Here is a 24,621-nt window from a genome sequence, read left to right on the forward strand (position 1 = left end):
TCCCTTCCTCTCGCTCTCTCCCAAACACACACTCTAACTCTCTCTCTCTCTCTCACACACACACACTCCATAACCCACATACAGAAGAACATGTTTGTCATATACCTAAAGATGTGTGCAGGCCCTGTCCTGTTGAGATCATGCCAGCTCTCTTCCTATAGACCATCGGAAAGTGTCACTCCTTATCCTGCCTGTAGCTCCACCCCTCCAGACTTGAATCACACAAGAGGGAGGAGGGTGGGAATCAGAAACAGATGAAAGCAGAGCAGGACAGCCAGAGCTGCTGATCTTAGGATCCGACGGACAGTGAGAGGCACTCCCGATTTCCAGAACATCTCCTCTTCACGTGCACACAGATCAGATTCACGCAGAGGTTTTGAGTGTGGCTCTGTCACTTGGTCGCAAAAATGAGAGAGAGAGAGAGAGAGAGAGAGAGAGAGAGAGAGAGACAGAGAGAAAGGAAGGAAAATGAGTGAAAAATAGGAAGAGGCATGCAGATAGGTGACAGGATAGACAGGATAGTCAGAGATACAGGATAGATGGAGGCGCACAGAGAGACAGGATAGATGGAGGCACATAGAGAGACAGGATAGATGGAAGTGCACAGAGAGACAGGATAGATGGAGGCACACAGAGAGACAGGATAGATGGAGGCGCACAGAGAGACAGGATAGATGGAGGCACCTAAGCAGATGAAGTTAGAGAGACACCAATATGAACAGGAAGATGGTGAGTGAGGTTGAGCTGGTCTTAATGAGCAAGAATAACATCCAAAGCATTCACTCACTCATTCATTCAATCTCTCTGCAGCTTTCTGTCTTTCTTTTTTGTTTCTCTGTACACCCTACAGCATTTTTGAAAGCCTTCAGCAACCACTGATACACCCCCAGCTGTTTTGATGTCCATCCATCACCACTCTGCCCTCTTAAACTCGTAAAGCCACTCTTACAGAGGTTGCTTTTGCAGCTGTCAAGTTGGCTGGAGGTGTCCATTCAAAACATGTCTAAACTACACAAGGGTAAACTACACGGGGGTTAGCACCCCAGTGTTTAGACTTTATGCCCTCTGTCCCCTTTCTGTCATGACAAAATGTTTCGGCTGATGTCTGCTTTATGTACATTTTACTGCTGGATTTTAAAGGTTAAGCACAAGCTGATATGAAAGTGTCAAACACATAAATACAGCAAAAGCTGAGTTTCTTTTTGTGACCATCAATAGTTATAAAACTTTTTTTATATAACAAACTGAAGGGATACGACTTAAAAATCGGTGTTACCCTCACCCGCTGTCTTCAGAGTCTGTCATAAACGTCATCCGTGTGACGTAGATGGTGGACAACAGCTCAAGAAGTTGAACTGTAGGTGATGCAAAATGACAAAAAGGTGTGTTCTTTGGCTGCAAAAATTCAATGTACAGTGGGACCCCTGTGCACAAATAGCCCAAAGATCCCAAAATATCAAAAAGGACAAAAATTGTCAAGTTTAAAAGGGCACATCGGAAAGGACCTGTAGTGCTGTTTCACACCTGAGGATCACTACAGCTACGGGATGTGGAGAGCCAGTCTCACACGAAGACTTGATCTCATCACTACTGCTTTTCCAACAATATGGACATGTAAAGAATCTAAAGAGATGTGTTCAAGAGCCTCTGAAGTAAACAGGGTAAGTACAATGACCTCAACCATTCTAGCTGACATTAGCTAACATGAGCTAGCCTTGCTAGCTAGCTATCTTAGTAGCTAACTGACTAAACGAAACGTTAAAACTACTCCACGTAGTTGCACTGCGGACATTTATAGAGGATCCTGAATGTGAAGTTGACGGAGGTAGATTTTACAACAATAATAACAACTGAACGTTTGCGTTTAGCGAGCTAGCTGCTGTAATTAATAGCTCAGTGCAGTTTCTAATGTTCGTTATTTAGCTAACGCTAGCTAGTTCCGTTTCCCATCATGACCACTGCTAAGCTAACTAGCGTAACTAGGTTAGTTAGCCGGAGAGATGACAAGCTAGTAAAACGAGAAATAGAACCAGTGACTAGCTAGCTATTCAAACGCACCTGCTAGCTAGAAATAACTGTTAATAGACAAGATTACTTTTAATATAGTAGTAGTAATAGTATAGTATATAGTAGTAATACTTAGTAATACTTTTAGGATCAGTTTTCAGTATAATGGCTACCATAAAAGCTTTTTACCAGTCGGAATTCCCAATTCTGACTACTGGGCAACTTTCTGGAATTTTCGAAGCCACTTCAGGGTTTTCCGTCAATTCACTTGAATTCGTCATTTTTAAAGCAGTGAACGTGTCATTTTCATTTTAATTGACATGTACAGTGTTTTTTTTTTCTTCAGTAGCTAAGATAGTGTGAGCTCACTAATACTTTTAAGGGTCACTTCCGCCGCCATGACCGTCCCACAGTGCTGCTGCATTTCCTTCCATGTTGCTGCTTGCGTGTTTGTTTCTCCCACTTTAAAATAAACTGACTTAAACCCAGAAGAATTTGCCTTGTATTTTAAAGGTTATTAAAATCACACTCTTTGATGTTCGTTTATTCTGCATATTTTTACCATTTTGACGAGAGACGGATCAGGGTGGGGCTGTGGAAACGCTGGCGTGGACTCTGCAGCGACCGTTAAAATCCGTTACTGGCAAATAATTCTAATCACTTTACAACCACCGAATGGTTCTGGGCATAGAAAATACTTCTTATTCCTTCATGGAGGTAATATTATAATATAATGGAAAAGCCTGTAACTGTTTATTAGACATTTGCTTATTTGTTGTAAATACTTGCTTGATTCATTTCACTCTCAACATTTCTTGATCGTTCTCAATCTCGATTATGTTTTCCATATGCTGACACATCATTCCATGCAGGGTAGTATGTTTCACTGATTAATTCCATCAAAAGAAGCAAATTAGGAAAAACACAGACAAATAAAAACAGTAGTGCGAACCCCTCCGCTCGTGGTATTTCTGTAATACAATGGTCCCTGCGTTAGCTGCGTTTGTGTCTAAATCCAGACAGAACTACTGTTTTATAAATACAGACTGATGCGCACACACGTCACAAACACACACACATAAGGATTTTTCTTCTTTGTAAACCTCCCAAGACAGCATTTTCGACATCCACACAGGGCTGCACACACACTCAGTCATTCCCCGATATTGGTTTGGAACTTTGGCAGTACATATCATGGGAACCTTTCACGAAAGAACGCGAGCGCTTGAGTGTGTGTGGTGGGTTAAACGAGATGCAGCGGTCAGTTTCAGTAAGCGAAACGGAGAATTACGCCCGTCAGAATTAAGCTGACAGTCCCACGTCGTGGGCTGAACCATTTCCCCACCGCGACTGCGAGCTTCTGCGTTTTACGAGCCGAGGTGCGGTGTGTCTTTGCCACATGTTGGCACGATGGAATCTAACAGCAGTGAGGCTGCAATCTATCCCTACATTATCAAGTGTAACCGCAGGCTTTGGTGTAAAGGTTCACTGTGTAATATATAGTTCTGTACCCATGTTTCGGAAAGACTTCACAAGGACGGTGGTGGTGGTGTTGGACACCTTGGCACATTTTGGCACGCGAATGACAAATGAAGCTACATACAAGGTCTAATGTCAGTATCCAGAACGCTTGATACACCAAGAACACTTACTCAGATTTATCAGTCAGACTGTATACATGTATGCACATGTCATTAACACTCATAAACCTGCACCGTGGGGACATACACTGGAGTCACCTGATCGTTATTGCACACATGCTCCAAGGGATTTTACCGTGCATGACCAACAGATGGCGTTAAACATTTTGCATGCCCGATCTCGTATCAAGATTGAGCGTTAAACTGTGTTCCATTCCACGGGATCCCTAAGTAGAGCCTTCATATTCCCTACACACTGATCACGTGATGTGGATCAAGGGACGTGTAATTCCTTTAAATCCCTTTATTTAGCAAGGCTGTGTTGGGGCGTGAGGCCAAGGAAAGGACAACCGTGACTGAGCCAAAATCATTCAAAATAGGCCAAAATAGGCCCTCCTCCACTGATCTCAGCTAGCTGTCTGTGCGTGTGTGCGCGGGTGCGTGCGTGCGTCTGTGTGTGTGTGTGTGTGCGTCCATGCTCACCATCATCATCATCGTCATCACTTCCTAACCCGGCCTTAACTTCTTGACTTTCCTTTCCGAAGCATAAATATACTTCAGCAATGTGAGAAAGGTGCTATATAAATCAAAGTTATTATTATTAAAACAACACTATAAACAGTGGAAAACCTATTTTAAACACTGCAGTCCACTTTGGGTGCTGAGAGTTAGCTCTGAATCAACACGCCCAGGAGCTCCTGGGCGTTAAGGCATTTGACAGCATTCAGTGTCCTAGAGAGTGTGCTTTACTGTTATATACACAGTTTACAGGTTCACATGAGTAGTAGATTGTTGACTCTTTTTGTATGTGTGTTATGTTTAAAGAGGGATGAGTGGTTTGGCCTTTGTATAACAACACAAAGGAGCAGGAGGGATGAACATGCCATCTAACATGACTATGCATTTCCACACACATGCACACACACACACACACACACACACCACTCTGCTGTCTTAGAAGAAGGAAGGTATGATCTCTCTCTCACACACACACACACACACACACAGACAGCTTTACTTCTGCTGTGTCTTTAGCACGTAGTACACGTGTCATAGCCTACACGATCAGCATCATAAAAATGTCATTACTGGTCCTGCTTTGCAGTAAAGACACGTCCACTCACTGCGTCTGAGGACTGGCATTTCATGTTCGGCATGGTTCTTGGATTCTTATTCAAATGCCATTAGATCTTGCGGGAAGATGCAAATTCCACAGGTTCCGCTCATTCAACCTTTTTTTTCTTAGCGGCTCAAGTTGGAAATTTCTCAACTCAAGGCCAAAAAGCTCCGTGAATCATACCAGTTGCTAACCAGTGAGGAGAAAGAGGTGTGCAGATGTCAGTCAGATGGCCGCATATACAAAATGAAGGAGAATATCACACGAGCTGAGTGGGAGCGACCAAAGCCGCATGAAACGTGTAAACTGAAGCCAGACACCATCGAGGAACATCTGAGGAAGGTTTGAGAGTTTAGAGGAGAGCAGCGCTAACTATGTAGAGCTCTATATAATTACAAAACATTTAACAGTCTCATAACTTTTTTAGTGAATGTGCAACCCCAGTGAGATTGGCGCAAAGACATCACATCCTCCATATGTAAATGTAAAATGGTTTCCTGCGATTTGCGGCAGTAAAGTTGTACCCCCTTCAGTTGTGAGTACAGACCTCACCAGTGTGACCTCTCCATGAGGAAAAGCCAAAAATAAGGATGTTGGGCTGGTCAGTATAGCTCCCTGCCCCGCCCCTCACCGCCCCCACACACTCAGCCAATGCTATGGACTCGTCTGAGGATGCGTGTGTCTGAAACTTCTGCCCTGTTCGGACCCCTGGTTTTATCAGTTCTATTCTTCTTCTCAGTCTCTCTCTCTCCTTCTCTCTCTCCATCCCCCCCGCCTCGCTCACTTAAATTCATCTGCTTTTCATCTCGGAGCCTGAAGGATAAAATAGAACCTGGACATTTTGGTTAGGGACTGTGGGTTGTGATCTGGGATTTACCCTCTAAATAATAAGAACCAATTGATTCCCATGTTTTAAAAACAAGTGTACACAGGCCTGAACCCACACATACACACGCGCACGCACGCGCGCACACACACACACACACACACACACACACAAGGTCTTTAGTGCAATATATATATATTATATATATTTATATATAAACATACAGAAATATATATATATAAACATACAGAAATATTAGTAAAGTCAGCATGCTGCACACACACCCACGTACATGCACTCAACACACACACAGTCAAGACACACACAGACAAAGGGCCATTTGAGGAGTTCTTAATCCCTGTTAGGCTTGGCATTCTTGTTAGTGGCTCTGGTTTGGATTCATTTACACAGGCCCAGATTTCTTTTCAGATCCTCTTATACAGAAAGAGAGAGAGAGAGAGAGAGAGAGAGAGAGAGAGAGAGAGAGAGAGTGAGTGAGAGGAAAAGAGATGGAAGGAGACAGGGGAAGAGAGGAGGGGAGAGAGGGAGTGAGGAAAAGAAAGATGGAGAGAGGGGAGGTGGGAGAGATAGAATGGAAGAGAGAGAGAACGAGGGAGTGAGAGGGAGAGAGAGAAAGAACATACTCTATTGCCCTACATCACACTAATGTCTCACAGTAACAAATCTATTAACTGATAAACACAGAAGCTGCATATGGCATTACTGTAAGTCTTCCTCTTCTCTTCTATAGTTGCCTGTATGGTGGACACTGATAGGTGCTGATGGGCATTTAGGCTGATCCTGCTTGCAGAGATCCGCTCACACAGAGACCCGCTCACACACCCACACAAAGAGACCCGCTCACTCGCCTGGGCCTGCACAGAAACCCACTCACATACCTACACACAGAGACCCGCTCACACACCCACACACAGAGACCCACTCACTCGCCTGGGCCTGAACAGAGACCGGCTCACGGTTCGCTTTTCAAAAGGAGATAATTTATGAGTAAATTAAATGGAGAATGGAGGAGAGATTGAATGGCACCTTTGCCATGATGCACTGTGTAAACATTCCCACTGAATGAGGAGAAGGGATTTCTCCTTGGAAGTGCAACACTCTCTTTTAAAAACGAAAGAAATTCAAGATCGTCTCATCAGTGAAGTTTGAGAACGTCGGCAGCCTGTGGAGACTCAGGAACATGAGCTGGAGTTGCTGTTGTTTGATATCCAAACTACAGGACATGCCGTCAAAACAAGGGCAAGTGCATAAGGGAGTTCAGTGCAGAACATTTTGGGAAGAAGTACGATGTGAGACCGACCCAAGTGACCCAACTCAAAACTAGTGCACGGATATAGATACAACGGCACTGGCCTGAAACCTCTGAGCGTTGCGTGAGACCAGCTTTGGGATCCACTAAAATTTAACCAGAGCTTAAGCAACTACAATCCGACAGTCCAGAGCACCGTAACCAGCCAGCCACAAAAACGAACCAACAGACATTCCTGATGTATCCACCAAACATAAACTGCTGAAACTTCTGTTTTTATTTGAAAAGAGTGAGAGAGAAGAAGAGAGCCAGTTACAGAAAGTGAGAGAATGAGAATGGGAGAGAGATAGAAAGAGACAGTCAACACTGTGTGTGGGTGTGGGGGGGGGGTGTGTGTGTGGGGGGGTGTGGGTGTGGGTGTGTGAGGGTGTGTGTGTGTTTGGGGGGTGTGTGTGTGGGTGGGTGGGTGTGGGTGTGGGTGTGTGGGTGGGTGGGTATGTATGTGTGTAGTTTTTTTCATGAGTTAGCCAGTGTGTCCCAGCAGATCTCGGTCAAGACTCCGAGCGGCAGGTTTTAATGGCGCATTAACGGAGATGGCTCTCTGATTCCAGCCACTCTGAGTTCCCCACAGCAGTAGTGCCTGCGGCAGGCTGTGCGCTATCCTACAGAGACAAACGTGTTAAAGAGCCATTCATAGCCCTCCGCTCCCACTTTAACCTCCATGGGTAATGTAGTTCAAATGACCCCTGTTCTGCTCTCGTTTAAACACCTCATTCTGTCTTTCTCTCTCTCTCCTATTTCACACATGAAAATATGATTCACACACTCCTTTCTGCCCTCTCTCCTATATCTCACATAAAAATAACACTCACAAGCACCTCTCTCTCCCTCACTCTACCCCTCTCTCCCTCCTTCTCTCTCCCCCCCTCTCTCACTCTCATATGAAAATACCATTCACATATATCTTACATTCTGTCAGAGAGCTTCAGTTCAGCACAAAAGACATGGCAAGGCCATATTTAGTTACAGGGTTGCCAACGCATAAAGCATCAGCCTGACAGTTAAAAGAATGCATTTAACAGTTTCATTGATTTAACAGAGACCATCCCATATTAATTTGAAGCAGTTTGAAAACTCTCTCTCTCTTCCTGAGGCCTTGTTTGGATAGGATGGTGTCCTGCTGTGCTTGGCATGGGGTCAGCGCTCGGTTGGAGAAGACACTGCTGGTGCTGCTTTATTGCAGCTAATGGATGGCTGTCCCTGTTCAGCCTTGGATGGTGGAGGATGAACGTTTTCACATCATATAACCTGTGCGATAGCAGCATGGACCAGGGAGAAAGACAGGGAGAGGGAGAGAGGGAGGGAGGGAGAGAGAGAGAGAGAGAGATAGCATAGCATAGCAGCCCAGCAGTTTTCCACTCACAACCTCTGCACTGTGGGGTCATCCTAAAGAATCCGCTTTGTTTACACGGGGGGTTCGTTGGTCATTATTGAAAGAAAGAAACAAACATACATACAGATGGATGGATTTCCCTGTGCAGAGACCTGTCTCAGGAGTGATTCTCAGGAGTGATTCTCAGGATGTGTCTCAGGAGTGATTCTCATGAGTGATTCTGAGAGTCCTGACCTTTCACTCCATACCTCCATACCTCCTGCCTCCTGCCTACTTTCACAGGGAACGTTTGGTCTGCCAAGCAGTGTAAGTAAGCTCCTTACCCTCCTGACATCCTCACTGTCCGGTTGAGTCGTTCTGTCCACCATTCGCAAGTACCAAACATGTTTAATATTTAATTCTCTTTCTTGTAGGGTTGGATGGACGCTGCTTCAGTTTGGGAGTCTCGCATGGAAGACCATTAACTGCTGAGAGCCAAGCACTTTCTCATCTGTGGTCTCCTGTGCTGTCTCCATCTTGCCGGGTTTAAAGAATGCTGCAGTGTGCCAGGCCGTAAAAAGAGAAGCTACAGTAACTTACAGCAGCAGCAAGCAAAGCAAGTCTGTAGTGTCATAAATGCTCTTTAAAACATGACTATAAAACCTATTTCAGAAGAGCAACCATTACTTTAGATGTGAGGCAATAGTTTTGTTTGAATTTTCTTTCACATTCGCAACTCCTGAGCACAATAGGGAAGGTCAGGGTTCCGGCTAGTGTTCCTGTGTTGGTTAGAGAGAAGCTTTAAATAGTTCAAATGTTACGGTGTCAAGAGACCGTCAATAGATGAATATTCCTTCTACAATATAGACATAAATTATGAATAAACCTGTTTTCCCCACATCCACCCTGACTGTCCACCGTGGGTTCTAGCTCATCCGAGCGCGTTCTGAGTGTCGGGAATTTTACGAACAGTCAGGAGTGTGCTCTGGCACAGCAAGAGCAAATTTTCAAATGAATAAGGTACACGTCAGGGCCATGATTTCATGCGAAAGTACTGGAATAAACCTAAATTGATCCGAACAGAATACAGAGAAAACACAGATTGCATTAAAATTGGACAGAACAGAGTTGAACAGATAGAAGCACGACTGAACCTGTGTGGAACAGGAATGAACAAGTGTGGATTTCACTCTCTTTTCTTGACCTTTCACCTCTTGTTTGCTGTTTCAGATGCTGCTGACCCTACGGTCACCTGAAACGGTACTGTCTGAGATGTTTTCAGTCTTTGGCGTTAAAACATGGTAAACCATGCAAATGTTTATGTGTGTTTCACTGCAGAAGCCAGTAAATCTGTCTTTGTAAAGGGTGGTGAGGTCACCTTGGGGCCAGGCCCATTGAGGTGAGGTCATCTTAGAGCTAGGCCCATTAAGGTGAGGTCATCTTAGAGCCAGGCCCATTGCTACTAAGTATGTCTAACCTTAGCAACACCACATTTTGGCGGGGCTTCTACGATTTGGAAATATCATCAGCTGTTTTTAGTGCATTCTGACAGGGAGGAGTGCCAATAAGTGAGACTCGGAATGGCATGTCAGAATGTGACAGTATAGATTCAGCACTGCTGCCTGAGAAGGAAGGGAAGAAGGAAGAGTGAGTAAGGTGGCGGTGGATGTGAACTCCAGGAACAAAGTGGGAACTTTGACTCTGCAGCGCACCAGAGCCGTGGTGAAGAGGTTCCACTCAGGCAGGGTGAGCTAAGTGCCGAGCTGCCTGCTGTCTGTCAGGTCACTCTCTCTCTCTCTCTCTCTCTCTCTCTCTCTCTCTCTCTTGCTCACTCTCTGTCTCTCACTCATTCTTTCTCTCGCGCACGTGCGTGTGCTCTCTCTCTCACTCTCACTCTCGCTCACTCTCTCTCTCACTCATTTCTCTCGCGCACGTGCGTGTGCTCTCTCTCTCTTTCTCTCTCTATCTCACTCTCTGTCTCTCTCTCTCTCTCTCACTCATTCTTTCTCTCGCGCACATGTGTGTGCTCTCTCTCTCTCTCGCTCTCTCGCTCACACGCTGTTGCCCTGAAGTATCTCTCTCGTTAGCAGACATTAAAAAGTCATTCCCCCCATGGCCATGAGCTTGGGTTAGCCAGTGCTACTGCCAAGCTCTAAGAACTGCAAGGAGTCTCTCTCTCTCTCTTTCTCTCTCTCTCACTCATTCTTTCTCTTGCGCACGTGTGTGCTCTCTCTCTCTCTCTCTCTCTCTCTCTCTCTCTCTCTCTCTCTAGCCCTCTCCCTCTCCCTCCCTCTGTCTTTCTCTCATTCTCTCTCTTTCTGTCTCTTTCTCTCTCATGTTGTCTCTCCTCTCTCTCCCTCAAATTGTCTTTCAACTCCCCCTCCCCGAGTCTTCCCGAGTTGACAGGTATTTCTGCCTTCAAAAGTCCTGCAGCTTCCCCTCAGCCGAGGCTGTTACCCGGGGCTGTTACCCGGGGCTGTTACCTGCACACACCTGCCCTACAGACATGGTCTGCACCCAGGAAAGGGAACAGCGCAGCTTTTCTGGCAAAGTCCCGCAGGAGCTCACCGTGCGGCTGCAGAGAGAGAAGGTGGGTAGTCCCTACAAGAGACATTCGGGACATCAGGACAGTATGTGGAGAGGCTAATAGGTATGTTGAGTAAGACAGGAATTCTTTTACTATAAGATGCTGTTCTCTCCATCTCTCTTGCTCCTCTCTTTTTTCTCACTTTCTTTCTGACCCTCCCAACCCCCCCTCCCCTGGGCAGGTGGTTTGGCAGAGAGCTGACAGGGGCATCAGAAACCAATTACCCCATCTGCTTACACACAGCTGTTTTACTGCCAAACTAAACTTGCCTATCTGAATGGGCCTCTCTCTCTCTCTCCCCTTCTCTCTCTCTCTTTCTCCCACCTTTCTTCCTCTAGATTTTTCTCTAGATTGACTCATGTTGTGATTCTTTTGACATGGCCAATACACAAGGCACAGCTGTGTGTGTGTGTGTGTGTGAGAGAGAGAGGGAGAGAGAGAGAATAGCCTTTGTATGTATAGCTATTTACCAGTAATTAACTAATACACACATAGACATCAATTTTCCGATTTCTGCATGCTTTTAAATACGTCCCCAACACTGTCATTCACTGTCACACACACACACACACACACACACACACACACACACACACACACACACACACACACAAGGAAGAAGGAAACAGCTCTGCACCCTGTCCAGTGTCTGCCCTGGTTCTCACACTGATATCTCTCTCTCACACACACACACACACACACACACACACACACACACACACACACACATGCACACACACACTCTTTCTTACGCTCTCTGTTGGTCTCTTTCACCCTCACTCCCGCTCTGTTCTGGAGAGGCTGTATAATTTCAGCTGCCCATCATGGTCTCTACGGTAACGGCTCCTGGGTGACCAGGGTTGGAATCTTTAAGCAAATTTGATTTCTCAACCCATTTGCCTTCTATAAACGCTGCCATGTGTTTGATATTATGTTTAAACTGTTCCAGCACAAGGGCGCAAAGAGCAAGAGAGGGAGAGAAAGATGTAGAGAATGAGAGAATGAGAGGGGGAGGGAGAGAGGAAAACACAGAAGAGGACAGGAAACAGGGAGCGAGGAGGGTAAGGAAGCGTGGAGACGGGAGAAAGGAAAGATTGTTTTCTTCAGGAGTGAACAGGAGGCTGATCACATGCCAATACGGTACTGTCTTTTCAAACCAAGCCGGCGCATCCGTTCAACGGCTGAAGGAAGCTCCGCTCACCTCAGCGTAATTTGTCCATGATCACTCCCAGGGAGACGTTCCCACCATGCAGACTCCAGCATGTGGAGTTTAGCCTCAGTCTTGCTACTGAGCATGCATTGCTCTGACCCACTCCCAGATTAACACGCTTCGCTTATTGTTATTGTATACAAAAATCATCAGATTGAATATTGTCTGAAAAGTTTTTACCACTTCTAACGCAATTGCTTTGGCTGTGAATTATTAGCCAAATTAATAAATGGTTTTAATCTTTGGTGATTTTAAGATGGTTTTGCAGATAGCAGAATATTAATAATCTGTGTAGTTTTGTAAATAATGATTCGAGAAACATTTAAATTAGCAGAAAAGCACACTTAAACTGAAGGACAAATGAACTGCAGACTTTGCTGTGTGTGTCTCTGTGTGTGCGTGTGTGTGTGTGGGGTGTCTTGAGTGCTGCCTCTTAGGTTTTAAAAACTGTTGCTTCTCTGTTAAAGTGTATCTATTCTCAGAGCTTTGGATATGAATCAAACTGCTCATTTCATATTTAGCTGATATGCAGAGCCAGCACGCACACACACACATACACACAAAATTGTCATTCCACCAGTAGTACAGCTGACAGCAGAAACGGGTTCTTTCAGTTCCCCCATGTATATGTGTGTGCGCCACAGTGACTAATGGGCATTAGCACAGGGCACAAACCCAATTCTCTGCTCATTTCCAGCCCCCTCAGAAACCTGTCAGACATAGCCATGGTGGTCTGAGACACGCTACAGCTGAACCCATCCAGGCGGGACTGCTGAGATGCACCAGGAACCATACAAGCCCTCCACTGAGAGGCAGCACGTTTGTACTAGCCCTTCCACAACAGTCAGCGTCTGAACTCTGATTCTGGGTTTCAAGGTTGGGAGAGAGAGCGTGTGAGGTTACACTCCACTCCTTTTCCCATAATTCCTCCCTCTAGAGAGTGGTGGAGCAGTACCAGCGTCTGGCTGTTTCAGGCCTTGTTAATGTCACTCAAGTCCACTTCCTTCTCAAGCTCACCGTTCAGGGAACCGTCAGATTTATGGCGTCTGCATGAACTTGTCGTTCACCTCATACACTGGCGAAACAATGCCACCGACATCTTGTTAATGTGATCTTTGAACCTCTGGTTTAGTGATAACGATTACTTAGTTAAGTTTCCATAACAACCCCCAACATGTCCCAAGTGCTATTTCGGCCCAGTTTTTCATGCTGTTGACCCAGCTGGAAATAAACTGGGAAACAACTTTTAAACTCTCAGCCTGCTGCTGGAAGCATTGATCCCATTTTGACACCATTTTCTAATAGCGGCTAACGTAAACAGGAAGTTAAAAGACAAATCAGAAGAGCCATGTGCTGAAAATGGCCGGGGATAAGGAAGGTGAACAGGTTCAGTGTTTTGGTGGTTTGAGGGGGTTAAGCTCCATGTAGCCTGCAGGGAAAGCGCTTCATACACAGCTCTCAAACATCTATATGTGACCCCTGGTTTACTGAAGCGTTTGTTTGTTTATTGTTTATTTATTCATTCATTCATTGTCATGTATTGTCTCTTTGAGACAAGAAAACTCAGAGACAAACACACAAATGCTGCATGTAGAATCATATTTGAGTTTACACTCCTCACCCCTCTCTGAAGTATATATGAGTTAAGAACTGAAACGCACTACGATGTGCTCATGTGCCAATCTATCGGGTAATCTAGACCTCACTATCTTGGCACATTTCAGATGTGACCCAGCCAGACTAAATTTGATTTAAACTGATGAGTCTGGTGAATATTGGGAATATGACCTAGCCAGACTAAGTTTGAATTACTATTAAACTAAAGAGGGTGTGGTATTCAGTATGGTATTCATACTAAAGAGGGTGTGGTATTTAGTATGGTATTCATACTAAAGAGAGTGTGGTATTCAGTTTGGTATTCAGTGGTACAGGTATGGACTTCAGACATGGTCAAAATCATTCTCATTCACCTTCCGTGTATATGTATGCACATCTGTGCATTTGTGTGTGTGTGTGTGTGTGTGTCTGTGTGTGTCTGTGTGCGTGTGATGCCCAGCTGGAACCAGAGGACTCTGGGAAGAGTATGGATCATATTAAACTGGGGGTGAGTCAGAGGTCTGCACTGAGAGCTCCTACGAGTCCAGGGAGCAGGAGCAGGCCTGGGGAACATAAACACCTGCACAAGAGTCCTGCTTTCTGCCAGTGAGACCTGCTCAAAGCCATGTGGAATGCACCGGATGGTAATCTCATCATATTCAGGTAAAGGTGTGTTTGATAACATCAAAAACACTACCTTAGGATAATCTGATGTGTGTGTGTTTATTTGTGTGTGCTTGTGTGTGTCTGAGTGAAGGACGTCTATGAAAGTAATTTCTATCTCAGATGTTTATCAAACTCGGAAGGAATTCAAGGAAAGGTAGCATGTGTGGGGGTGGGGAGAGCCAGATGTAGAGAAGTAAACAGAAATAAAGGTGGATATGCTGTCCCTGACAACACTGATGGGAGGAAGACAAGGTCCTGTGTGCTGACTGGTGTTCCACACAGTTCCACTCCACAGAGGAATGCAGGGAGGGGCATCTTAAAGGGAAACTCCAGGCTTGTTCTTGGCACTGAAAATGCCACTCTGTGGAATTTCTAGTTCTTGGCACTGGGAATGTCACTGCATGGAATTGCTTGCTCTTGGCACTGGGAATACCACTGTATGGAATTGCTTGTTCTTGGCACTGGGAATACCACTGTGTGGAATTGCTTGCTCTTGGCATTTGGAATGTTGTTGTAAGAATTTCTTACTCTTGGCACAGGGAATGCTGCCATGTGGAACTGTTTGTTCTTGGCACTGGGAACGCCACTGTGTGGAATTGCACTTTGCCTTCTCCACTACCCCACGCTTGTGCTGCACTCGTGCTCCAGGCTCCGGGCTCCAGGCTTCGGGGCTCCGGGACGATCTACCACAATGTGCAGAATTCCTCGTTGCTATGACTGCACCCTTGGCCATGCAGGATGAAACCATCTGATCAGCCCATAGAAGGCCACCACGCGAAAGAATATGGATTCATCTATTTCTATTAACTTAAAAAATATATATGTGAAAAAATACCAAACTTTCAGCATATTTATTAGCCATGTAGGATTTTCCTAAAAAGTTTCTAAGTTCTTCTGAAGTTTAATTTAGTATCTTATGAAAACAAACAGTTCTGAGTTTCCCAAAAGCATCACAGCCAGTAGAAGTCTTACACTGCCTATACTGTACAGTCTTACACTGTCCCATCAGTGCAACATGGTCAGTACTGGGTGCTTTGGCTGTTATTTGTAATGAAGCTCAATCCAGTCCCTTTGTATCCACTGATAGTATTATAAAGAAAGTCTCGTAAAACATGGAAATATATATATAAGTAAATGCTGTATAGGAACAAACATTTTAAAAAGAAAAAATATTTATCTATGGTATACTCTAAAGTATAATCTATTTTGTATAATCTAAAGTATAATCTTAATTTTAAGAAAAAAAATATCACCTGCTTTTAAGAGATTTTTGCTTTCAAGCCGTTTTCACTTTTTCAAGAGTTGACTTTTTTTTCTCCGCATTTGTTTTCTGTAGCTGAACTTGTCCCCAGTTCTTTAGCCTGCTGTCACTCCCAGACAGTGACCCCTGCATGGGTGAGGAGCAGACCCCACAGCGGTCCCTGGTGAAGCATGCACTCAAGGGGCAAGACGTCTCTTTGATGTAGGTAAGTGGTTCGATTCCAGCGAAGGTGAACGCCCTGTATGTCCCAGCCTGGGATTTGCACCGCTTGGGAATTGCTTCACGCAGGAGGCCTGTAAAATTGTTTAAGTGGTTCTGGATACCAGGGGGCAGTTAAGTCATTACAGGAGCCAATTAAGTGATTAGAGTGGCGCTTGAGCCGCCTTGTGTATGCTGAAGGGGCCAGCTGATTGGCCGATAAAGGGCTTCCTGCCACTTTTACCCATGTTTGTGCTTGGAAATTTTGAAAGCTGATTTTGGGTTCTCCAGCAGACATCTGAAATAAGGGAGTGGAGGTTTACTTTTTCCTTACAGGCTTCAGGGAGACGTCTGGCTCTTAGACCTGAGACAGCAGAGCCTCTACACACTGTCGAGCTACAGCGTATACTGAAGAGATTAAAGGAGATTAAAGGAGAGCTGGGATCTTGGCATACATCAGAAACCTCTGCTGTAATTGATACTTTGGCAATGATGAGTTTTCTGTGAGACTTTCTGTGAGACTTATGCCGATGATAGCAAAGTTTTGGTCAGTGTGTGGAAATATTTATTGACTGATATTATGCCAATATGAGTAATTCAGTACAAAACAGACACACAGCTTCAATTCAGCTGTGTAAGAAGATAACATCACTGCTTAAATCTACACAGCAAAACTCTAGTACTGAATTAACACTCGGAGTTTAATCAGATCACGTCAGTTAAATGTCTGATTATAGTGGGACTGTAGTGTCTGTTGTGAAAGTAATTACTCATTGAATTATTCCTCATTACTACAGCAGGTTTATGACATATGGCAGTGAGAAAGTTTAACTGACTGCCATCTCACTTGACTATTTCTGACTTCATTTACATGGTTATTAAGACATCAGGCATGCCTCGTGCAGTTCCTGATCCCCAACTCACACGTTCTCATCTTGTTACGGAAGCTTTGGGATGGCATTCCTGTGTGCACTAAACCATGTAAACATCGTATCAAAGTAAGTCAATGCTTTTTAAAGAAACACCACAATTATGCACTGAACTAGCTATCTGGACATTGTTTTGTTTGCAGAAACAAGTCAGTGTATACTTTAGACATATTACTGATTATTAACATTTAATTAATTAGTTCCTACTGTGTAGCTGGTGCCCAGCATAAAGTCATTTTAATCATCATGACAGCTGAGTGTATTTGGTTTGTTTGGGTTTGTGCTGTGTAATATGTAAGATTTTGGTACTTCTAAGTAATTAGTTCCACCTTGGGTCTTCAACATTGTTCGTAACTAAACTCAGCATGCTTTGGCTTGGTTCTAAGAAATGGGCGTGTTTAAAATCTATAAACATGTATGTCGCGTTAAAAGGTGAAACGGTCCGCAGCACCATCTGGGCCTACAGATCAGACGACTGTTGCTGGCAACTGCAGAGCCGTGATTATCCAGCAGAGAGCAAACGGGCTGCATTCTCCATCCCACTCCCATCGCTCGCATCCCGCGAGGTCCCGCGAGGCCCCGCGCAGCCTGTTATTACATAGAAACGTCGGAATGTAAATATTTACATGCAGAGAAAGGTCAGAGGCTTTTTCAATTCCGTCGTGTAAAACGCGTTATTTACGTGAGAGAAACGGACCGACGAGCACAGAGTGAAGTGGAGTGAGGTCGTGTGTGATGGTGTCCGCGAGAACGATGTGTTGAAGAGGCATTTCGCAGTGGTTTGTTTGAGATCAGAGCGATAAGCATCTCGAGGACTGCACGCACGCATGCCTTTCTACTTATTTAATATTGCTCTCGCGTGTATAATAACCCCTTCAGTACACAAAAGGTTATTGCCCCGGAGCATCTCTGAATATTTCTGGTAAATTCATTGTGGACACGGTGAAGGCACCCACGAGCCATCAACACAGTTTAGCAGCTAACTGCCTTCATCAGATGAAGACAGTCGGAATTGTTGGTGTGTTAGAAACAGACGCAGCAAATACTGGCAATGGTTAATAGGCCTTGTATAAAAATACAGAACTAAAGCAGAGAGAGATACTGCATTGGTTTGTCAGCCAATGCAAGTGGAAATTTCAAACATTTTTTGCATATTAGATTTATTTAAAGATTTTGACTGTCTGAGAGTGGGGAATAGGCTGTTGTGATTGGCTTCTTTGACATTTTGAGGCTGGAGGAGACGATGCCATTGTAAGGACACTGACAGAATAGAGACAGTAGCCACTCTCTCTCACCTCAAGCACAGGCTCCAGTTACTATCTACAAGGTTGTGACCTTTGACCCTAGCCTAGAACAGGGCAGCAGTGGCATGATACCCTGCCACCCTCACATACAAAATGTTTGAGCTTCAGTATTTTAGGAATGGTTATGAATTATGAATGGTCTTACAGAACAGAGGGGCATCATATAGCTCTATATAGTTTTAGTCTCTACATAAGGTGACATGAACCCAACTTGCCGAGATGGCATGAGCTAATCTCTACGAAGGCCTGAATCCTGCATTGTAGAGCACCTATATAGAGATGAGCTATCTGGCCTCTGGCCCCACCCATAGGCCAGTCTCCTGCAAACTGTACCATTGACTCATGAACTGTGATTTCTACATGTGTGAACAACTGATTTGGTTGTTAAGTCCCACTGTCATTGAGTATCTGCCTGGGCAGACATGGAGATAAGCCACACAGGGTGAGCACTGACCCCGCACTAACCACGCGCACTCTCCCCAGTTCCGCCTGTTTCCACGGTGATAGCATGGGCAACCAGTGAATCATCAACCACTGTGATTTTGTGATGCATACCTGGCAGCGGCAACAGGGCCAATAGTCAGAGGAAGGTGAAAACAGCCGTCTTCTCCTGGGCCATGCTAACATGCCTGGAGCACACAGCCTCTCCTTCCACCCTCCCTCCCTCACGCCTGCTATCTGTCTGTCAGCACACGTGATCCCACCCGAACTCCACCTCCGAGACCCCACGCACACGGCGGGATCGCTCTCCCCGCCCATCCCGTTTCCCGTCTGCAGGACGTATGCAGGACATTTGCAAGTTCAGAAAGCTCCTGACTAGAGCCAAGATTAAAACAGCTCAATAACAGAGAGAAACCTCAGAAGTCACTGGCTGTCTGTGTTGCAGCGGCACCTGTACACCTAGCCATGCTGCCATCGTAACAACACTCAGGGTGCCTTGTGGACTGTTTGGAACTAACGTTACATGACTCTAAAGGTGTGGGAGGAAGAAGATCGCCCCAAACCCTGTAATAACGAGCTGCAACTACTACAGTCACAATCAGGATGTTTGTTTATTCTGGAGGAATCTAAAATCACAGGCCTCAGGGTCTGGCTCCTACTCATTTTCCATCCTCTCATTACCTAGGAGACAGATGTCATGACAATGTGACCAACCAATTACATGAAGTGGTTCAGTTACAAGTGATTTACAAAATCCTTGGCTAGGCATGGATTTGAGGTGCAGATTTGAATACCACTGGTTTTGTTCAGAGTCACTCGAATTTTGGACATTCTGGGCAAATCTTTTGAGGACATTCCAGTACAGTAATCAAAATACATTCATCAAGAAACACCATTGTCTCACAAGCTCAACCCCATCCTGTCTCTCTCTCCCCCTCCCTCTCTCTCTCTCTCTCTCCCTCCCTCATTCTTTCTCCCCCTCTCTCCCTCATCCCTCATTTTCTCTCTCTCTGTCTGTCTCTCTCTCTCCTTCTCTCTGTCTCTCCCTCCCACATCCCTCATTCTCTCTCTCTCTCTCCTCTCTCTCTCTCTCTCTCTCTCTCTCTCGGCTTGTGATTAAAAAAGCTGAAGCTCTGTTACCCTGCACTGATACTACAGTTCCCACAATCCCTTTGACATGATCGTTAGGAAGCTCAGATGAAATCTGAGAGTTTGTGTGGCTCCTGCAGCCTCTCAAATTAGCACAGGAGCCCTGCCACTCGACACAGTGGGGGCCCTGCCTCTCAGATTTGGTTGCAGCGCATATGTGTGTGTGCGTGCGTGCATGTGTGTGTGTGCGTGTGTGTGTGTGCGTGCGTGTGTGCGTGCGTGTGTGCGTGTGTGCGTGCGTGTGTGCGTGTGTGTGTGCGTGCGTGCTTGTGCATGCGTGTGTCTGTGTGTGTGTGTGTGTGTGCGTGCGTGTGTGTGCGTGCGTGTGTGTGCGTGCGTGCGTGCGTGTGCGTGCGTGCGTGTGCGTGCGTGCGTGCGTGTGTGTGTGTGTGTGTGTGTGTGTGTGTGTGTGTGTGTGTGCGTGCGTGTGTGTACTCCGGACAGAGCTGTGCTGCACCTCCACAGCCTGGTTGACCTCCACCTTATGCTCCACAGCTCCATAAATAGTCTCCCTACTGGCCCCCACATGGAGAAACAAACGCCACATACTCTCCGTCTTTATGTCATCAAGTAATCAGGTTATTCCGTCTGTCTTTCAGGCTGTGGTTACAAACAACCAGCTTGGAGAGCAGAGCGAGAGTCTCTCCTGGCTGGACACAGGAAGCGTCCCATTGCCTCGTTCCTGTCTTCACCACTCATCCATCCTCTCAGGTCTATCAGTCTGTATGTACCTATATTTTAGCCCTCTATTTAAAATAAAGAAAAGAAACAGCCATTGTAAAAACCCCGGGTTGTAGCTCAGGGTGCGGTGTGTTAGTGTGTCTGGTGGCAATCATGTGAGCGATCTGGTCCGTAATGTGAGCATGAACAGTGTTAAACTGTCATGACACTCTCAGCTACCCTGCGTGGAAGTTACCACTCGCCTGACTGTTCTGGAGCCCGTGAACTTAAGAGTCCCTCCGTTTTCACTTTTCATGTCACCCTTCGTCTACGTTACCACACACACACACACACACACACACACACCTACAGCCCCTGACCTGAGAGAAGTTGAGTCCGTTGAGGGGGTGACACTGCTCCTCCACCTCCTCGACAGCGCCAGTGCGCTTGCCTGTGCGCTCGGCCTCCTGCGCCAGGAACAGGTCGAGCACGGGGGTCCCGCGCGAGCGCACGTCCCACTCCGTCAGCGAGTTCACCATCAGCATGACCCACACGGGACGCTTGCGCTCCCAGTTCCCCGCCATGGCATTGAAGAGGTAGTCGGCGTAGAGGCCACGCCCCCGCTGGTCCGCCGTCATCCAGAGGGGCATCATGTGCCTGACGTAGTCCAGGTGGCGCTTGAGGCGGCGGTAGAGGTCGTGCGGGAGCAGGCTCTGCAGACGCTCCCCGTTGGGCAGCAGCTGGCAGCTCGTCAGCTTGGAGATGGTGAGCGGGTCGGTGAGGTCCAGCTCAAAGAACACGCTGGAGCTGGTGTGGAAGGCCTGCTTGGAATTCTGGGGGATGTAGTCCCAGACACGGGTGTACGGGACATGAATGGTCCCGAACAGGTAGGACGGGGGCAGCGGGGCGGGACGGTTTATTGTCCACAGGAAGGAGTTCATCTCTTTCTGCTGCAAAGATGAGGTGGGGGAGGCGTGAACCAAGTGACCTGACTCACGGGGGAGAACATCTACACCCAAGCTGCAAGATCAGGACATTCGCATGTACATATATGGAACTTAGCAGACACTCATCCAGAGTGGCTTTCAGAATTGCTTAGTTGCCTACTTGGGAAAGTATCATTAGCCAGTGCCAATAGGTGAGAGTCCAAAATACTGTTAACCTGATATACTGCCAGAAATGAGACTGAGAGATGTACTACAACAGAACACAGATCTAGAAAATATGACACAATTCGGGTGTAAATTAAACAGATTAGATTAGACATTCAAAATTCTACTTTTTCCGCAGCCCCCCAGGCGAGGCCATGACAGGATATTGATAAAGACCAGCCCGCATAATTCTAACTAATTTTAAGTTTTTTTTACTTTTGTAAATTCCTTGAATCATTCAAACACTCGCCAGGTACATCTGACGTCACGCGTCTTGTGACGTCCATTGCCCACTACCAAATGTAGCTCATTTAAATAGTGCGACCTTCATCAATATCTGTAATGGGAAGTTCAGTACCGCAGTATCAATAAACATATAAGATATATTGTTCAGCTCTGTTTTATGGTAGTGAAATACAATAAGTATGCAAAGAATATAAAAGCTATTTAAATCATGAATGTATTCTTTTTATTAGGCAATTATTATTTAGACTATTGTTCTACTGCTGTGATGATTATTGTAGGTTGGTTTGACATGCACGTACTATTTTAAACGAGGAGTGTACTGACTACAAGGCCCCACTTCATGCGGAGATTTAAGAGGTACGTTTTTCTTTTCAGAGAAACCGAGTGCCTGCGGCGCTGTAAGCGCAGAGCTCCCAGCTCGTCGGTGCGCCGCAGGTAAGGCTTCGCGCTCGCCTTTCCTGGGTTACCCTTACACGGGCCACGCGCTACAGCACCGCCTCTCTACTTTTAAATGTGCAGTTTAGCGCGTTCCGCTCAGGCCAAAAGCGCCGAGTTCATCATTTACCATTCAAGCCTTATATTGGTCAGTTTTATGGAATTTAAATGAAAACGAGGTGTATTGGATTTCTATTCATTTTACATAACTCGGTTCATGTGTAACCCGATTTCATACTTTTTACTCGAGGCGTTTCCGTGTGTGAGTACATGATGCAAGGACGCATATAATTGTATTTCATTATAAATTGGCTCTTATTTACTAAACAGAAAACAGGTATTTCCACCGACTCAGCGGGAACGCGTGCGTGGTCAAATTAAACCCACTGCAAAATTTAAGTGAGTTCGTTTAACGGTTTTACCGGAAAATCGGGTGTTTAGCAGGAAAATAAAATCCGGATTCATCATAATCGAAGCCTGTCTATTAAAGTCATCGGTTCTTTAAAAGCTATTTGAAGAATGTGTTTTTAAGTAAACGTGCGGACTTCCTAAACCTTTGTCATCTTCCGTCTGTAGTGATCACATCTCGACCTTCCAAATCCGAGCAATTGAGACGTTTGGGTATATGAAATGACTCTTGTGTAATAACAATTGCTCAGACATCTTTGTACTGAGCATCATAAATTGGAAAAACCTGGTCGTTTTGTCTATTACAACAATAGGCCTCATCAATGACAGTCGAAGGCAGACCCCATTTCATCGAGCCTCAGTTTTTTAGGAGAAAATTGCCTAAGTGCAAGCAGAGCTGTACTGACGCAGTACAAATTGAGCGGAGGGAAATGACTTGGTTAAATCTCTGCTTAACAAGCAGGACGGTTTCAAAGATAAGTCTTCGGTCTGAATGCTAGAAAATGCTGCGTACTAGTAATATTTTAAAGAGTAATGAAATCAGACCTATTGCTACAGAATTTGTGGTGACGTTGCATGTGCGTTAAAGAATTTGTGCGTTTCGTGCTCATGCATAATGCATTTTACATATGATTCCAATTACGGTCTTGTTCATCTCCCAAAACGTATAATTCTCACGCTGATAGACTGAGGAGAACGGCTGCTACACGACGTCGGCCACATGAAAGCGTCTGACTAATCGCGCGAGGGCTCCACGTGTCCTGCAACCAGTCCAGTTTATAATCCGACATAATCTGATCAAATGCTCTTCTGATGTAGGTTAGATTTCACTTAAACGCTCTGGGGGAAAATCGTCACTGGGACTATTCCACACGCATGTATCTTCCATCGAGTCATCGGAGTACTTCTTCTGTCGCATATACATAAGAGAAAGAAATATTTCATTTGGCATTAATTTTATTTTTTTATCACCAGACTTCTGTTTATACAATTGGCCGCAGGCGTCTGGAACAATTTTAATTTATAAAGGCAACAGTTCCCCAGTGTGTCGGATCACCCAGACAATTATAGCCTCTGTCGAATGATGATAATAATAATAATAATAATTTCAGATTCTGTGGAATTATAGGCTGGTATATTATGATTATTCATAAATTGGGGCAATAATTTCTCATTCAAATTGTGGTACTCGCAAAGATATTTAATGGAGTGCGCCACGGCGCGCAAATTTACCTTTACTGTATCAACAAAATTTACAATATCTTATGAATAATAATAATAATAATAATAATAATAATAATAATAAACCTTGCACATTTTATTTGACAGAATTGTTCACTGTCTTTGTTTCTGACCTTATGCATTTTGACATTTAATCCGAACACAAACGACTCGCGGTTGACCGTTTAATCCTACCTTCGTTGTGTTCTGTGCACACGTCACTGGTCACCGACGCCAGGTAAACTGAAAACGGCACAAAAACGAACTTACCGATTTCGGTTTGTCACATTGCCTTGTTCTCTCCCGCGCCTCCCGGGACGATCCTACCAGAACAAAAACACAACACAGCAAGCCTCGTAATCCTAAAGGCCAGTTCATGGCGAGACCCGACCGGCCTGGAGCGTGCACAGCGCCCGCGACACTTTTCTCCTGTTATGTCTCGTGCTCACAGAATAATCCTCGCCGTTTGGAGTAATCAGAGTGCTTCCTGGCGGTTATAATTATCGGCTTAAACTTGCCGCTTTGAAGAGAAGCACGAAGCATTTTCTTTTTCCGCCATTCTCTCGCTCCAACTTAAAGAAGAAAGTTTGGGTTATGTTCCTGAGTCCGCGTGCTTCGAGCTAGCCAGCAGTCGCGGGCGTATTTTAGCGTGGCGCCACACAAGTTGTAGTTGAGTGAGTTGACTTTGAATGGCCCCCCTCAGCAGGTTGGACAAGAGGAGGGAAGCGCAGGTTGTGTGTGAGTGTGTGTGCGTGTGTGAGTGTGTGCGTGTGAGTGCGTGTGTGTGCGTGCGTGTGCGTGTGTGAGTGTGTGCGTGTGTGTGTGCGCGCGTGCATCAATCTTATCAAGATCGGAGTTATTCTACTTTATAGCCGTGCCGGTTCAGAACTGTCTGGAGTAGAAAACCCCTTATCCAAGACAGTGTAC

The 24,621-nt window shown here is 45.4% G+C and overlaps 1 protein-coding gene across 2 annotated transcripts in view; it reads right to left on the bottom strand.

Annotated features, from left to right (window-relative positions):
- trabd2b (TraB domain containing 2B) overlaps positions 1–24,354 on the bottom strand; it is a 56,004-nt gene extending 31,650 nt beyond the window's left edge. For both annotated transcript variants that reach the window (XM_027032064.2, XM_027032063.2), the window contains exons 1-2: positions 23,965–24,354; positions 20,614–21,183 (exon numbers count right to left, since the gene is read on the bottom strand). In XM_027032064.2, coding sequence (XP_026887865.2) covers positions 20,614–21,183; positions 23,965–24,072 — 678 coding nt within the window. In that variant the 5' untranslated portion in view covers positions 24,073–24,354. The remainder of the gene's footprint in view (positions 1–20,613; positions 21,184–23,964) is intronic.
- Between the last annotated feature and the right edge of the window lie 267 nt (positions 24,355–24,621).

The sequence above is a fragment of the Electrophorus electricus genome, chromosome 23 (genome assembly GCF_013358815.1).
Source record: "Electrophorus electricus isolate fEleEle1 chromosome 23, fEleEle1.pri, whole genome shotgun sequence".
Classification (NCBI taxonomy): domain Eukaryota; kingdom Metazoa; phylum Chordata; class Actinopteri; order Gymnotiformes; family Gymnotidae; genus Electrophorus; species Electrophorus electricus.